We start from the raw sequence: 17203 nt of genomic DNA on the forward strand, positions 1-17203 counted from the left end.
GATGATAGATCAGCACATTGGCTGTAAAAAGGATTAATTAAATTAATTAAGGATTCATTAAAAGTTATTCAAGTTAAATTAAAGTTAAATTAAGTCCTGCAGAAATTGTTAGTCTGTCTGCAATGTGTCATCTGAAGTTGCTATGCTTACATATTTGTGCTGACAAGGCCTCCACTGTAAACCCTCTGCCATTTGGCTTTACTCAGTGATCTTAAGGTCACAGATCAGTAAAAGGCCATACTCAACATGTATGATGTTAAATAGGAGACTTGGTAGTAAGGTCTAGGTTGCACCTAATCTAATGCTACTGGCCATTGCACTGCCTCATCATTACTTTAACTCTTCAGATTAGCCATATTCTCATCACAATGAGAATATTGAATCTGATAGCATTCATCAGACACCTTAGAGGCAAGCCCTCGATGAAAGAATTAGATCTTTGTTACATGTCACGTTTCCTTCAATCAAATACCATATATTAAATCTTCATTTTTAATGAGCTGACACTGAAAATACTGTGTGGAAAACACAAAAACGAGCATTAAAAATATACTTTCTTTTAAAATCTGAAAGAAATGACAATCAACAAATGCTACTGTACTCTGTAGATTAGCTTCCTTACGGAGACAGCTCTGCAATTAATGCATTAGCAGCATTCATTATTTCCAGAGTTGCAGGGACAGATCAAAGTGAGATGCCATACTGTGAGAATTTTTTATGCATTCGTAAAGCATTTAGTAAGTCCTGGTTGACCAAGGGTTTCAGCTTAAGACAAACATACACCTACACATTTATTGGAGACCTCAACATATATTACATGACCAGTTTGTATGGAACATCTATAAAAGGGAAACATAAGTTTGCATCTAGGACAATAATCATACAATCTGCATGTGGTTACATATGCTTTCACATTAGCATTTTAGCTCCAGGACTCAGAATAATTTGAAAAGCTTATATGTAAATTAACTAACACCCACTCAATTCATACATATCTACCCTTCTGAATAATATTAGGCCTACTGCAGCTTGAACAGTGATCTATTTCCAGTAGAGAAGATTTGAACTCTTTATAGCAAGCATTAATGAAATTCACCTTAAGAGTACATGTATTTCATTTGTAGTACATATAATTTACATCACTTTTTGGTATGAGCTTTGCCTGTGTATGTTAATGTGCATTTTGTATGTTCTGGTTCCCTCCTTCCCTCTTCTATGCAGAATGTGCTGGAGAGGGGCAAGCTAAAAATAATACCCAAAGGCCGACCCCACACCCTTTATATCTGCTCCTGTGGAGTGTTTGGAAGCAGGCAACTTGCTCACTGACAACTGAAGCAAACGGGTTCAATGAAATCAGACATGCTTTAAATTTAAGTCACTCAGTGCATATGTCAGATGAGATTACAAAGGTTTACCCAATTTCTTTTTCAACAGGAAGTTGCCTTTCAAGTTACATTTCAGTGATACTGCAGCCAAGTATTTATTAATGCTTTGTCATTTTGAAATTTGTCTCTAGTCTAGCCTGTGCATTTGAGTGTGTTATCCATTAACTGTTAGTTCTGAAGCTGTGTGTTTGTTATCTATATATTGTGGACGAGAGCTCAGAGTTCAGTGTCTTGCTGTGGTTAAAGTGTACCCTGAGCATACCAGACAGGTTTGGAGCGGTTTTGAAATTTAGAAATTGTGCCACCTAATGGTAAGCGAATCTGCATTTAGTCTTTTAATATTGTGAAATATCTCGATTTAAATTACACAAGGAGTGAACTACAGACCTTCCAGACCTTTCTTATGGCAAAAATATATTCATCAAAAGTATGATAGAACATTTAGATAATAGCTCAAAGATGGTCTCTAATTTGGTTGAATTTTATAAGACGATGCAGAGTCAATCTCAAAAAAGCTTTTAATGAAATATTTATGTGCTTCATTTAAACAGATTTAAGTCATTTGAAAGTTAACCACACCACAGTAGTGTACAGATCAAGAGGATGGAAAATGATGGTCAACTACCTAAGCACTAAATTTCTGTTTATGTGGCAAATGCATCTAGAAGAGGGGGGCACAGTGGTTTAGTGGTTTAGCACATTTTCCTCGCACCTCTAGGGCTGGGGTTTCGATTCCCTCCTCTGTATTGTGTGCGGTCGTTTCCTTTGGGTACTCCAGTTTCCTCCACCAGTCCAAAGACGTGTTGTTAGGCTGATTGGCATTTCCAAATTGTCCGTAGTGTGTGAATTTGTGTGCAATTGTGCCCTGCATTGGGTTGGCACTTGAGTCCACTGGGATAGGCCTCAGGATCCCTGTGACCCTGTGTACGATAAGCGGCACAGGAAATGTATTTTTATTTTGACATATATTATATTTTTCATAATTTTATTAGAAATAAGTAGGGGTATGCTGTTTGTTGCAGCTTCACTACTCTTGTACTCAGTCATTCCAGGGATTTTATTTGAATTGACTTAATTAAAGTCACAACAGCAGTTTTACAGGGGAAGAAATCATACACCTCCTCACTGACAGGTATTTAATTACTGTAACTCTGCTGAACTTATGGTTAATCATATTTGCTCCCCTTCATTGCTTCAAGATGCTGTGACATTTCTAATTGGTATATCACAATTAAAGCTCAATATCACTGTGAATACTTTCATCTTATTTATCTGGTGCAGTTGTTTGAGCTACTTTGTGATTCTGGCTATTTACTAATAATTATTTGAATGATGTCTCAGTAAAGACTTAAAATATCAGACTTCTGCAAGTTGAGGAAGATGTACAGTAGTGCAATAGCATTACAGACAGGCTGAGCATTTCACTAGTCTGTCCTCATATTAGGGTCTGGTTTTAATAGCAGTGTTGTAATGAATATGCTAACTGGCTGTTTTACACAGTTAAATATTCACTTGCATTTTGTCTTTCGATCAAGTTAAAGGTTTCAAACAACAAACTGGAAAAATAAAATGAGATGTCAGTTTAAATTATAGCAAATCTTAATTCCATGTCACTTGTGATTTTACAAGGTAATTGTGACATGCTTGGGAGTGAAGAAAAGTGGTGGAGATAAGGAACAAATCTTTACCAATGTTGATTAATTATTTCATTAAAGAAAGAAATAATTGCATATTTATATTTCAGCTAACAATTTATTGAGCAGTGCGGTTAATAGTCAAGTCTCACTCCCCTAGAATCTCCTCCCATGAGATTGCCAAACTTATCAAAAAAAGCAGACATGCCTGGGGTATGGAGAGAGGATCTGACGTGACTGGATACTTAATGCAGTTTTACACACACTGACTAATAAAAAATAGATTCATGCCAAATAACAGGACTGAGCCTGAGTGACATTTAGTGCTGATATGTAAAGGGTTTAACAGAGATGAATATATCCATAATCCTTGTGCCTACACAAACATGCACAGTGAAAAGAATTACTGGCAAGAAATGAAAAAGGCAATCTTTCTTATGTGGTATCCAATGAGAAAAACAGTGCTTGTGGTATATCAGCACCAAAAATATGTGTAGCGTGAAATACATCACCGATGCACATTAGTATGGAATGAACAGCTCATTATGGAATGATGCGGTCTGAATTCCAGTCGTCTTGGTCTAAAGGCTAAATTAGTGTGGCTTTGCAGAAAAAAATTGTGCTAGTTACACCAAAATATGTCCATCTTTCTCTCATAATTTCAAGGGAGTAGAAGCATTCACTGGAACCCCCAAGTAAATTTATTATTAGCATAAAAATAAGGCAGAAATAGGTGACTAGATACATCCGCACAGATCGTCACAATGCGATGGACTCAGAGTAGCATGAAACAGAGCTGGTGAAATTTCCCTTTTAGCTACAGTGTGGGCATGGAAACAGCAAAGAGAGGACATGTTTACAGCTGTTAAAAGTTTCACTGCTCTTTCCAGTGGTGCATTAACAAAGTTTAATACAGTGAACAACACAGATCTTTAAAACATTGAAACATTTTATTCATGCCAAATATACCCAAACAGAAAGTTGAACTGTGTTAGTTTTGCTCATGCATATCCTTCAAAACAGTCTGAAATACAGTTCATAGGTAGTCCAATACATAATATATGTGAGTGTGAAATATAGTCCCATGATTCACCATGATCAAATACAATCTGTGTATTATCTAACAATACATAAAAAAGTACACAAAACATATTTTCACTCCTCTACCATCACAGTATAGACAGAACTAGAATCACTAAAATGTTACAGCACTTTATAATAAACAATTTACAAAACAGTATGACAACATATCACCTGTGAAAATGTAGTGAAAGAAACTGTACGAGATCATTACCATATAGATGAGAGAAACTGACTGTTGACTGTCACTATGAGGAACATCTACTTGACGTTCTGATTGCTCTGTCCCTCTGTCTGACATTAGCAGCCGAGGCCGCTCATAGATCCGATTCGGTCTAGCTTCAGGCCAAAGCAACCACGGTTCCAACCCCTCCGAGACCGGTCTGACAAAGCTCGCTTTTGATTGGCCAGAGCTCCCTTGAGGAGACGGACCCAGGAGTTTTCATTCTGCACAGGTATGTCAATCCATTTGGGATTTTCGGCAATTTTTATGCCAGAATTAAAGACCTGTACCGGCTCTTCTGATTGGTCACTTGTGAGATTATCCAGGTCATCTAGGGTTAAAAGGTCATTGTAACGCTCAAGGAACTGCTCGATGACCTTTAGTAGGGAACAGGAAGGAAACAGTTTTTTATGTCATGATTCCAATTGCGAACTAGTAAGCAGTGGCCTTAGACGTCTAAAATGGCCAGAAAGCATGCTGGTTCTAAATGTGCTTTAATGTTTCTCTACATCTCTTGGCCAGCAGAGATGAGTGAGTCTGCCTACCTGCATGGCCCGGTCGGGGGTGTGCAGGCTTCGGCTGTGGCTGGGTTTCAGCGGTGCCAGTAGGAGCAGCACTGCCAGAACAGCAGAGCACAGCATCATGCAGCGGAGACACACGAGTCCAAACACACAGACTATTACAAACCTAAAGGAATGCAATACATTTCAATTAATTCTAAATGTTTAGTTACAGCACCCCATCATATTCCGACAGAAACTTACAGAAACATCTAGAACTCATCTCGTAGTCAGATTTTTAAACTTTTTTTTTTATATAGGGAAATGGTTTCAGTATGATTGCTCCTGATTTGAATTGTTTCACAGTGCTGTTATGAATGTTATTTCTTATGTCCTGTGACTGAATGTTGTTGGTGGTAACTACTGTGCTACCTTCTGTCTAGGGCTCACATGAAAAGAGATTTTTTGTTAAAACATAGAAAAATACTGTGAACTTTAGAAAAACAGGAAAGATTTATATACACAAGCGTAGAAGTGTAATTTAGTAGTACTGTGTGTAATTTCTAGTTGATGCATTGGCATGGCATGGCATGGCATTTGTAAACAGATGCACCTGTAGCTTCAGCTACAGTAACATTAAAAAAACCCCAAAATGTTTCAAAATATATAGTAATGCAGTAGTTTATTATATACTAAAGATAAGTAATTATAGTGAGAATAAGATGAAGAAATACCGGGAAAAAATGATTAGTTATTCAAAACTGTCCAATAATCTTTCATTCTAAGTAAATATCTTGATTTCTCCACAGATTTATCAGAATTCTTTAAAGAGTACAATTCCAGAAGAATTACAAAAGAGTTACTCACAAGAGACGGACTGTACGAAAACCTGTGGCTGAATGTTCAGTGTGAGCTCTGCTCCATCCTCACTCTCCGTCTGATTCTCTCGCTCTCGTCTCCCTCAATATTTGGCACCTGCTATGAGCATCCTTTTCTCTCCTCCTCCTTTGCTCTCGCTCGCTCACTCAGAACTTGATTTATAGTGTGAGCTCTGTGTGGTGTGTGTGTGTGTGGAAGTTGGAGAAGTGTGTCAATAGTGTCTCCTATATGAGGATGGGACGTGTATTAACTCTGACCACTCCCTCAGACACACACTTTTGCCTCCCCTCAAACACAGACACACAAACCCACATGACCTTGCCATTTCCTTGTCATTCTGCAGGTGATGGAACAGCTACAGAGAAGTTATGTGATATCAAGTCGGTCCATCTAGCGGATGCTGCCTGCATGTGTGTTCACATCCATTTGAAAGAGTTCCTTGATGCTTTTATATGGACCCATGCTTGAATAAACGCACATTAACACACAATAAGAGTTGGTCCCCGTTCTATTCCTCTCCAAAATGATGTCACCCTTTCCTTTTTCATTCCTCATCCGATCATTGTCGCTTTTTTAACTCCCCTATGTTTGCCGAGCTATGCTCTGGCTGCCAAACATGCTCCATCCTGGCGCAGCGTTATGACTGCTGAACGAATGCCAGCACGTCTTTAATGCTTTAATGCGTCTTTAATCCTTGAACCTTTTTTGTGTTTTAATGCAACATATCTGAAAACATAAGCATGTTGATATCAACATAAAAACCAAAATTGCTGTTGCTTACAAAAAAATACAGTGTAGTGAGAGCATGGTATGTCCAGTCCAGTCATAGAGAACAAGTGCCCAAGTAGCGCATTTCTAATCTGCTGTCAGTGGTGAATATTCATTCGTTTTTCATTCTCTGTGTCTAACTGAAACCTTTTCTCTATCTTTTCTGTTGTTCCTATTGTTTTTCTCTCTAAGAGTAACAGTCTGCCAGTACCATCTGCTTGCAGCTCCCCCTCGGCCTCTGAGAACATGGGGAGAGCCAACTCTCATGCAGCGCAGGCAAACACTTGAGCATGCACACACACATACACACACACACACACACACACACACACACACACAAAATGTAAAGGATATGGCAACTCACTCATAAATATCAGTATATCATAGATATCAGTATAACACATCAACACACAATTTTATTAGTGTATGTATACACACCGACACACATCTCTGGCCTTGTAAAGCAGCTTGAGTTCAGTGAATGGCTCCGCTGTTTGATCACGCTGGTGTTTTTATGGTTGTGTACCCTGTCTCCCTCTCCCACTCTCTCTCTCCTAGTAAAGAATAGCTCTGCTCTGCAGACAGCTGCTGCCACTGCTGACCAACTGCAAAAACCCATTTTCATACCTACACTCTGCTGTCAGATATTACTACTTTGGTGAGGACACACAGAGGTGGTCAAATTTAATCACGTCAAAATACTGGAAGGAATTTGTGAAAATAAATAAAACTGTTTATAACCTTTGCTTATTTTCCCATAACAGCAGTTGCATGCGCGCACACACACACACACTTAACTCTCACAGCTTTACTCCATTCTACAATGACGTTTTGCCAGTCGTTGTCAGCAGAAGGTACCTGTACTTTACATTAGACCCTCACCAAGACTCCAGAAAAGTAATTGGCCTGTGTAGCTCTCTTGGGTTGTCACTGGAGTTAGAGAAAGAGTGAAAGTGAAAGACAAAAGAGAAACTGTGAGTAGGAGGACGGGTAGGCGAACAGAGGGATGAGATGAAATATAAAATATGAAGGGATGGCAAGAGGCTGCTGAATTGCACTCGAGCCTCACCTCAGAGCGAGGGAGAGAGAGCGGCGAAGGTGAAGTGTGTATGGATCTGTGTGTGTGTGTGTTCCAACTCTGTGGGCAGGGACAATATAAAAAAAAGTGGAAAAGTGTCATGCATGGACGTGTGTGGGCTGGATCATTTCTGTGTTAGTGTGCAGGTGGAGGAGAGGACAAGAGACCTACTGAAGGGCAAGAGAGCACAAAGTTGAAAATAACATTTTGGAGTAAAAAAGCTTTGAGTTACAAGGAAAGAGAGAACAAGTGACAGACAGAAAGTAAAGGAAGGATTGAGGGGCCCGCAAAGGTGGTGATCTTGTCTGGACAAGCTGTGGCACAACACTCACAGTAATGACTTCATCTTACTGTACACACACAGTAAAATGGCCCTAGAACAAATGTTTGGTGCTAATAACCAGGGTCCATATTTGCAAAGAATCCCATCACTAAGAGTTCACTTAAGTGGCACTACAAGGTCATAACTAAGAGTTTCGCCTTAAAACCTTCTTCCTCAAAACTGCTGAGATGAACATTTACTAAGGAATTTATAAACATTTGTATTTTGCATTTAATTAGACATTTTACACACTTTGTATGAAGCAGACTATACCATACTGTCATATATCCATAATTACGTCATTTTTAAACCTTTAAAAGAAAACACATATGACATGTCAGCATAGATTTTTGCTTCAGTTTTTTTTACTGTGGGATTTCATTTATGAGTTTAGCTTGAAGACCACTCAACCATCTTTATTTTCAATATTCAGTTATGAGAAACATGTCATTAGTAGCAAAGTTTTGAATTGTTAATAGTAGTCTGGAGCGAGTATTGATTATTTGATGTAAAACACGTCACTGCATAAGTGCAATATTTGTTTTTGTGGCCAACTAACAGTCAGTTCTACAAACTTTGACCTCCAGTAGTCAAGGAGAGTCCAAGTAAGTAGAGTAATTAATTTACATCACTGACAGCCATATAGATATGGTTCAGTATAGGGACCGACTGCACCTGTAAATAGGTTCAGTTCAAATCAGGGAGCATCTGGCTGAGTTTGGGAAATTTTACATTTCTGTCTAAATTACATCTATTTGATATAAACCAATAAAACTATCAATTTAAAGGATACACAACTGTAAATAATAATAATAATAATAATAATAATAATAATAATAATAATAAATAATAATAATAAATAAATAAAATTCGCAAACATCTCTGACTACAGGAGAACCACCTCCGCAATGTGTAGTAATCATCCTAGAGCAATGAGGCCGATGGTAAATTAATAAAAATGAGCATGAGTCAAAATGGGCTGTTAGTACAATAATGCGTGTGTGAGTGCATTTGTGAACTGTAGGATATGTAGGCTTCAGCCCTCCTACGCACACACACCCCTACACACCTTTTCAATCATATTTGTATGCTGGAGATAGTTGTAATTAACTACTTACAATAGTGCTCAATCGGCCTGAGAGGAGGAAAATCTAAACTCCATTAGCCACAGGTCTGAATGCCTTTAGCACGACGCGCCATTATCTCCTCTGCGTGATTCCACAGCACTGTAATTAAAATCAAAGCTTTGCCCACACTCTGTGCACATATTCGAACAATGAGCGGTGATTAGCATGTTTTCTCGAGGAGAGAAATTTCACTTCATAGTAGAGACACCGGACGCATCCGTCGCAAGTGGTTGAGTGCGTTTGTTGCCATGGTGATTGCGGTGAATGGCGGGAAAAGTGAGGCTTGTGGCGGGAGTTCATGTGTTAAACAAGCCTCTGTTAGAGTCAATGAATGCGCTGCAGTCAGATGTCAACAGGGTTAATGCGAAGTCAGCCGCAAAACGCAGGCTACTATTCATATTGCACTGACAGTTTAGACAGAGCCAGATAAGACCCATACTGACCCCATCAGACCGCACATGTTCCAGCCAGGAGAAAATAATAGAGTTTTTTTTCTCTCCCTGTACTGGGCTCAATGGACCGTTCTAATCAAACATGTCACCTAACAGCACAGCGTGTGTGTGCTTGCAGGTGGACTCTTTTCTGTATGTTCTGCATACCTGACCCCTTAGAGTTCTTATCATTTCAACTTATTTTCAAGATAACATTTTTATAAGGGACTTCTATAAGCAATAGGACGAGTGAAGTTATGTGTGTCATTTAAAATATTGTGGATTACACATGAAAGACGAAAGAAATGAAGGTCAGTGGCATAGTGACAGGCTTTTTTTTAGTGTGCGACAGTATCTGTAGCCAGTGCAGTGAAATATGTGCCTGACAAAAACATTCAGACAAATAGTACGTTTCTATGTCGTTCAAACATTAGCCGATTTCTGGGTGATATTGTGGGACACATATTAACCTTGGCGGGAATGTCAACAATCTGTAAAGATTTCCTAACATCTTTAAAATTTGCAAAGAGAACAGTTTTGACAAGTGAGTATTTCTTTGGTTGTATCTACTGCTGCTACCTGCCATATACAAGTATACAGTAGAATGAAATAGACTTCCCCAAGGCCTTGGTGCAACATTACTGAGGTCACAGACAGAAGTGTGCACAGTTGACAACATGTAGTGTAAAAATTGAGGGAGACACAGTGGTAGTGTACAATAGACAATACAATAAGTACAATAAAGTGGACGGAATAATAAATACAAGCAATGGTTTAATACAATAAGTACAACACACAATAAAATGGTGTAGTGGGTGGTATGCATAATCACCACTAGCAGTGTAGAAGTCCCTGGGTTATAGAAATAAAGTGACAGTGCTGTATTGGACAAGTAATACTTATTCCTATGCAGTAGTGAGAGGAAACAAGATAAGGAGATGAGGTGGTTAATGGTCAACGTGGCTAGTGTATGATGGGGTTGTGTCCATTAACTCCAAGGTAGGTGAGCAGAAGGCAGTTTTTTTTTTGAGAACTTGTGGGAAAAAGCTGCTCCAGAATCTGATGGACTTGACCTGGACTCTGTATCTTCTGCCAGATAGCAGAGGTATGAAGGGATGAGAGGGATCAGCCACTATTCTGGTGGCTTTACTGAGGCATTGTTTGTGGTATGTATCGTAAATTGTAAACAGAGAGAACCCCCTTGATGTTCTCCCCTGCCTTCACTGGAGGATGTGGTGGAGGAGCCTAGCCTTCCTCAACACTCCATTGCTGTGCTCTGTTGCTTTGTGCATAATTTGTACATTCATTTTAAACATGCTCATATGGTACAGTGAGGGAAAAAAGTATTTGATCCCCTGCTGATTTTGTATGTTTGCCCACTGACAAAGAAATGAGCTGAGCTGAGATTAGGAGCACACTCTTAAAGGGAGTGCTCCTAATATCAGTTTGTTACCTGTATAAAAGACACCTGTCCACAGAAGCAATCAATCAATCAGATTCCAAACTCCCCACCATGGCCAAGACCAAAGAGCTCTCCAAGGATGTCAGGGACAAGATTGTAGACCTACACAAGTCTGGAATGGGCTACAAGACCATTGCCAAGCAGCTTGGTGAGAAGGGGACAACAGTTGGTGCGATTATTCGCAAATGGAAGAAGCACAAAAGAACTGTCGATCTCCCTCGGCCTGGGGCTCCATGCAAGATCTCACCTCGTGGAGTTGCAGTGATCATGAGAACAGTGAGGAATCAGCCCAGAACTACACGGGAGGATCTTGTCAATGATCTCAAGGCAGCTGGGACCATAGTCACCAAGAAAACAATTGGTAACACACTACGCCGTGAAGGACTGAAATTCTGCAGCGCGCGCAAGGTCCGCTGCTCAAGAAAGCACATATACATGCCCGTCTGAAGTTTGCCAATGAACATCAGATGAGACCAAAATGGAGCTCTTTGGCATCAACTCAACTCGCCGTGTTTGGAGGAGGAGGAATGCTGCCTATGACCCCTGGAACACCATCCCCACCGTCAAACATGTAGGTGGAAACATTATGCTTTGGGGGTGTTTTTCTGCTAAGGGGACAGGACAACTTCACCGCATCAAAGGGACGATGGACGGGGCCATGTACCGTCAAATCTTGAGTGAAAACCTCCTTCCCTCAGACAGGGCATTGAAAATGGGTCGTGGATGGATATTCCAGCATGACAATGATCCAAAACACACGGCCAAGGCAACAAAGGAGTGGCTCAAGAAGAAGCACATTAAGGTCCTGGAGTGATCTAGGCAGTCTTCAGACCTAAATCCCATAGAAAATCTGTGGAGGGAGCTGAAGGTTCGAGTTGCCAAACGTCAGCCTCGAAACCTTAATGATTTGGAGAAGATCTGCAAAGAGGAGTGGGACAAAATCCCTCCTGAGATGTGTGCAAACCTGGTGGCCAACTACAAGAAACGTCTGACCTCTGTGATTGCCAACAAGGGTTTTTAAACCAAATACTAAGTCATGTTTTGCAGAGGGGTCAAATACTTATTTCCCTCATTAAAATGCAAATCAATTTATAACATTTTTGACGTGCGTTTTTCTGGATTTTTTTGTTGTTATTCTGTCTCTCACTGTTCAAATAAATCTACCATTAAAGTTATAGACGGATCATTTCTTTGTCAGTGGGCAAACGTACAAAATCAGCAGGGGATCAAATACTTTTTTCCCTCACTGTATATGCCAATGCCACTGGTTATATGTTCAGGAATGTTTAATGAAAGAGTGCAGACACAGCAGGCACAATAATATCAATGCCAGTATGCTCACTGTATTTGTCAAAACAGCAGCAATCAGCAGTCATTACGGCAATTCTTATTTTACATTCATGAAGCAAATCCAAAGAAGTGAATCAAAATAGTGTGAGCCATTCATTAGATAAAAGAATTGGTTCTTATTGATAAGCTGAGCAGATTGACTCACTGAAAACTGCCAGAATTCCTATTAGACTATTTGTGGCACATCCTGCATCTCCACTGGCACACTTACATTTATATTTACACTACTGGTTAAAGGAAAAAGTAACCTACTGAAAAAATTTTTTTTTTAAAAAGAATTGTCATACGTGTCCAGAAGTGTTGGTCCAAGAGAGGCAAGGCAAGCAACTGTACGCGGCACTGAGAATTAAGGAGGCCCTGAAGACCGACCAGTTTATTCCACAGAGATGTCAAATGTGCCACACATTATCATGCTTACCAGTCAGATTCCTGATGTGACCCATCTGAAAGTGACAATCACCACAAACATCCCCTTCAGTGGCTGTGGGGTAGTGAGGTGCCACAGAGCCCAGTACTGTTTAGCCCTAGTGTGCATGTAGAACACATTAACAAGCTGGAACTAAAGGCGGTCTATCTAACCCTCAAATTCTGCTTACCAGTTCTGAGTCACCGCCATGTGCTCAGAAACTCATTTGCCAGGATGTCACAATTAAAAACTACAGAGATTGGCATCTGGACATGGTATCCCATATATAGGTAACATTTGGTAAGACACAGGAGAACTTTTTTGTTAATGCCAAACACACTGTGGTTCTCACTCATGGAGTTGGTTGTCTGCCAAATCAGGATGCACTGGCCTACAATTCAATTCAATTCGATACATTTCTTCCTCTGCCACTGAATCAGACCACAATCAGAGTCATGCTTGTGTCCCAAGAGTGGCCCATGAGACATTTGTTTTCAAAGCTGCTCTCATTAGTGGATAGAACACCTTGGCAGCAACCTTTCTACATAGATCTATTGTCCAAAATAGATGGAAAGACCCGACACTCTTGGACAGGTTACCTGCGACCCAGCAGTCCAAGAGACACTCTTGAATAGAAGAGCGCCTAGTACATGCTAGAAACAGTTCTGTGAATGGGATGCATGCCATCATCTGTATACACTGCACTGCCTGGTCCTGAGAGTACTAATAATTTGTATATGGCAGCCATTGCAGTGTGTCACAGCACAGTGGGTGGTGTCCCATTCAGGCCTCAAAATCTTGTCACAGCCTTTCTGAAGAGAGCAAGATCCCTTTGCCATTGACTGTTCCACAAGAGCTCAACATTGAATCTTATCCTTGTACTAGACGCCCTTAAGACCTCACATGATGAGTACAGGCTGGATGAGATGAGTGTCTCTAAAGACTGCCTTTTCCCTGCTAATTCCTTCAGCAAAAGAGTGAGAGAACTACCTGCCTTGGCAATGTGCTTGACTTGCATGCATTGGTGGTCGGATGACTTGTTACCTTGTAGGTTGCTGTCCACAGTTATATGATCAACTTTTTTTTTAAAGAAACCAGTTGATCTTGCAGCATTCCATGAAAAGGAATCTGGTGAGTGTTCCCTGTTATTCCCAGTACACACCCTATAGTACTATCTGGAATGGATGGCAGTGATTTGTTAATCAGATCTGCCATGGATGAAAGACACAAAGAACACCGCTGTCTAAAAATTAGAGACCGGGCCACTGGGTGATGGATATCATCGCCTTGGCTTATAGGTGGGCCAAATCCCCAGCCCCTACTGTGACCAGCCACTCTACGAGGAGAGTCTCTTCCTCATGGACATTACCTAGAAGTGTGCCACTCTAGCAAGTCTATACTGTTGCTACCTGGCCAATGCCATGCAACTTCTTTAAGTTCAGCAATGGGCAGTGTGGTGTGTATGGTGGGCACCCCTAGTGGTGTGTATGGTGATCAATTCAGAACATGTTTCCAGTAAGTCCTAAAATGGGTTGGTTCCTCATGACATGGGTAAGCCAGGCATGAATGGGCACAAATTTCTAGAGACACACTTCAAAATCTTTGAGAAAGCGTTTCCAGAAGAATGGGGGCTATAATCCTAGCCGCAAAAAGGGGGGGGGGGGGGGGGGGGGGGGATCTACATGTTAATACCCATGGTTTTGGAATGTCCAAAAAGCTCACATATGGTTTAATAGTCAGGTGACCACTCACTTTTGGCCAAATAGTGTAGTTGTTTGTTGTAAATCCTTAGAGATTTTTTTTTTTAATTCTCTAGCTATCCTCCTCACTATGTGCGAGTCCTCTTCCAGGCAGATTCCCTTCAGCTCTAGCTGTTTTAAACATGTTAATTAAACAGTGGAATGGGCATTTTCAGACATGTACATATTTTTATAGCCATTGCATGATTTACTTGATACATGATGAAGGTGCCAGTAGTTCTAGAGCTGACTGTAGATGCTTTCTTAAACACAGTAAAATGTCTTGCGCTCTGGAGCCGCCAACTGTCATTAATCAGTATATACAAGTTTTGGTTCATCAGTCAATACTTCCCATAAAAGCAAGAACTCTCTGTTGTCATTTCTGTACTGTTACCAGGTCTCCTGCCCAGGGTATCCTCAGGTATCAGCTCTTCAAATGTAATACTTTTTAATACCATATTCAAGACATTTCCAAAAAAATGTACAACCTGCACATCACTTCAATCATGCGACACGATACATCAGCTATAATGGATTGTGTTCGTGCATATACAACCATTTCTGCGTTTAAGTAAACTATAGCAGGGTAAATTTCTATACAGGTATATGGGAGACCGTAGCAAATATCCTTTTTGTATTATCATTTGCTCCAACATTGAAAGAAAAAAAATCCAGCATTTCCTTCCCATGACTTTCCAAGAGAGGAAAAAATATAGAGATTAAAGACGGAAGTCAGAAGAGAAAAAGATGTCACATTTACCATCAGTCCCTCAGCACCTGTATTAGAAACCCCCTCGCAGCAGTGTTTACTAATTTTGTTGTAATTTAATGCCAGAGAAATGTAACAAGTAGTGTTATAAATGTACAGAAGTCTTTGTATTAGTGCGGTCAATCGATTAAAAAGTTTAATCAAGTTAATCACAGTCACGGGCTGTGATTAATCGCAAATTTAAAATACTAGAATTTACTTGTAAACGTGCAGTGTTGAAATAAATAAATGCATGAGAAACTGGTTTAAGGAAACAGATTCTTCAGTTTTATTATCACAACCATTAACAGTAACATGCTTAACAAGTGTTCAATAACAATCTCTTAAATTGTTGAGGCATCCATTTGAACTGCAGACATATTTAGCAGAAACCAACAACTTACAAAGTAATGTCTGTTACAAAGTCGCAAACAGCTTAGCTGTAAATCTTTTCGTAGTAACATCAACTCAAATGAATGCAACAATAAGTAGGCCTATTTTAGAAATGGAATGCCATAATGTCTGTGAAGAGAGAGTGAACAGTCTACATTCTCGGTTAAAGATAATTACTTCACAGTGTGCATCTGTGCAACATGCCTCCTGTCAACCAATCATACAGTCTACTCTTCTTTCAACCAGTTGCTCAGGCAGACTAGCTTATTCACATTTTCAGATGATAGAGCTGACCTCTTCTTCTATAGAATGTGGCCTGTCAAAGAGAACAGTCTTTCACATGGCACTGTTGAGGCAGGTGTAGCCAAGTACCTTTTTGCACTATGGGCCAGCTTACCATATGTACCTGCTTGTGGTGACCACCACTGTAGTAGACATGTTTCTATGCTGACACAGGGCTCTGACTTGTACTTCTCTAGAGATTTATCTGTTTATAGTACCTCGTCATCAGACTCCGATCCCATGAGTAGGAGGGCCATCTTCTTCTTTGGTGGCTCTGACTCCACTTTTTCTCCAGAGGTCTGTGGTGCAGGTTCTCGATCCTTCAGCATCGCACTCAGCTTTTGCCACACCTCTCCCCTCTCTGCCCTGGGCAAGCACCTAAGGTCTTTGAACCTAGGATCTAGAGCGGTTGCCACCTTTCTTCTGTTTTTAACACACCAAAAGTGAATGAGTGCAGCTGCCAGTTGTCATCGATGTGTGGTGTTACACCGAGGTAGTTATGGTTACTTACTGATGTCCAGTGGTCTCCAGTAAGTGCAATAAAAGTACCTTCTGCCAACTGCCTCACTTTCATAGCTTTCTCAGTGGCGTACAGTTAATTTCTTCTCGTAACAATAGTTCCTCTCAAAGGTAGCTTGTATGATGGGTCGCCTCTGGCGATGTGAATGATGTCTTGAAGCCTGCGGTCCTGAACTATGTCGATGGGCCTTCAGTCTGTGACGATCCATTTAGCAATTGCACTAGTTAGCTTTGCTGTTGTTTTGTTGATGAAAGGAAATTCTCTTATATCATGTACTCTCACAGTTGACAAACTTGCCCCGGCTGCAGTCCGCCAGTGTCGTTTCACAAGCACGGCTTGTTAACCCTGTCTCAGCACTAGCATCTTTGCTAACATCAGCAAAAATGTGTTTCGCCCGAAGATGGTACTTCAAGCTTGTTGTGCTTCGGTAGAAGGACAGTTCCTCACTGCAATAAGTGCACACAACTTTGGTTTTATCAAAACTTCCATTTGCAAGCTTTTTATAACAAAACTTGCCGTTCAGCAGAGCGAACTCCGTCTCATCTGTACTCGTATTACTCATGTTTGCCGTGCCCTAATCACACAAAGTTAGGTAACCATCCACGCTGTGATAACGGGAAAAAGTTGGGGTCAAACTTGATTGTCAAATGATTAATTTGCTTTAAAAAAAAAAAAAATGCGCTAAAAGTTTAAGATTAATCGCATGCGTTAACGCATTAACACTGACAGCCCGAATATATATTTAAAAAAATGTTAAACCTTTGCTATTTTGGAATATTACTATTGTACTGAATGATACTTAAGAATACATTTTTATTTGGGGTACAAATAGTAATGTATCAATAGTAATACATTTCTGACTTAATTCACTTTTTT

The 17203-nt window shown here is 40.2% G+C and overlaps 1 protein-coding gene and 1 long non-coding RNA gene across 2 annotated transcripts; one reads left to right on the top strand and one right to left on the bottom strand.

Annotated features, from left to right (window-relative positions):
* Positions 1-1203: 1203 nt before the first annotated feature.
* Positions 1204-4984, top strand: LOC124628307 (uncharacterized). Its single transcript, XR_006982766.2, has 3 exons — positions 1204-1696; positions 4404-4554; positions 4848-4984. It is a non-coding gene; the product is annotated as an uncharacterized LOC124628307 (long non-coding RNA).
* Positions 3949-5338, bottom strand: nppcl (natriuretic peptide C-like). The gene is given in 2 exon segments (NM_001200665.1): positions 3949-4699; positions 4868-5338. Coding segments are annotated over 2 exon segments (399 nt in total). The 5' UTR covers positions 4967-5338; the 3' UTR covers positions 3949-4399.
* Between the last annotated feature and the right edge of the window lie 11865 nt (positions 5339-17203).

Source organism: Ictalurus punctatus, chromosome 1, assembly GCF_001660625.3.
Source record: "Ictalurus punctatus breed USDA103 chromosome 1, Coco_2.0, whole genome shotgun sequence".
Lineage (NCBI taxonomy): Eukaryota > Metazoa > Chordata > Actinopteri > Siluriformes > Ictaluridae > Ictalurus > Ictalurus punctatus.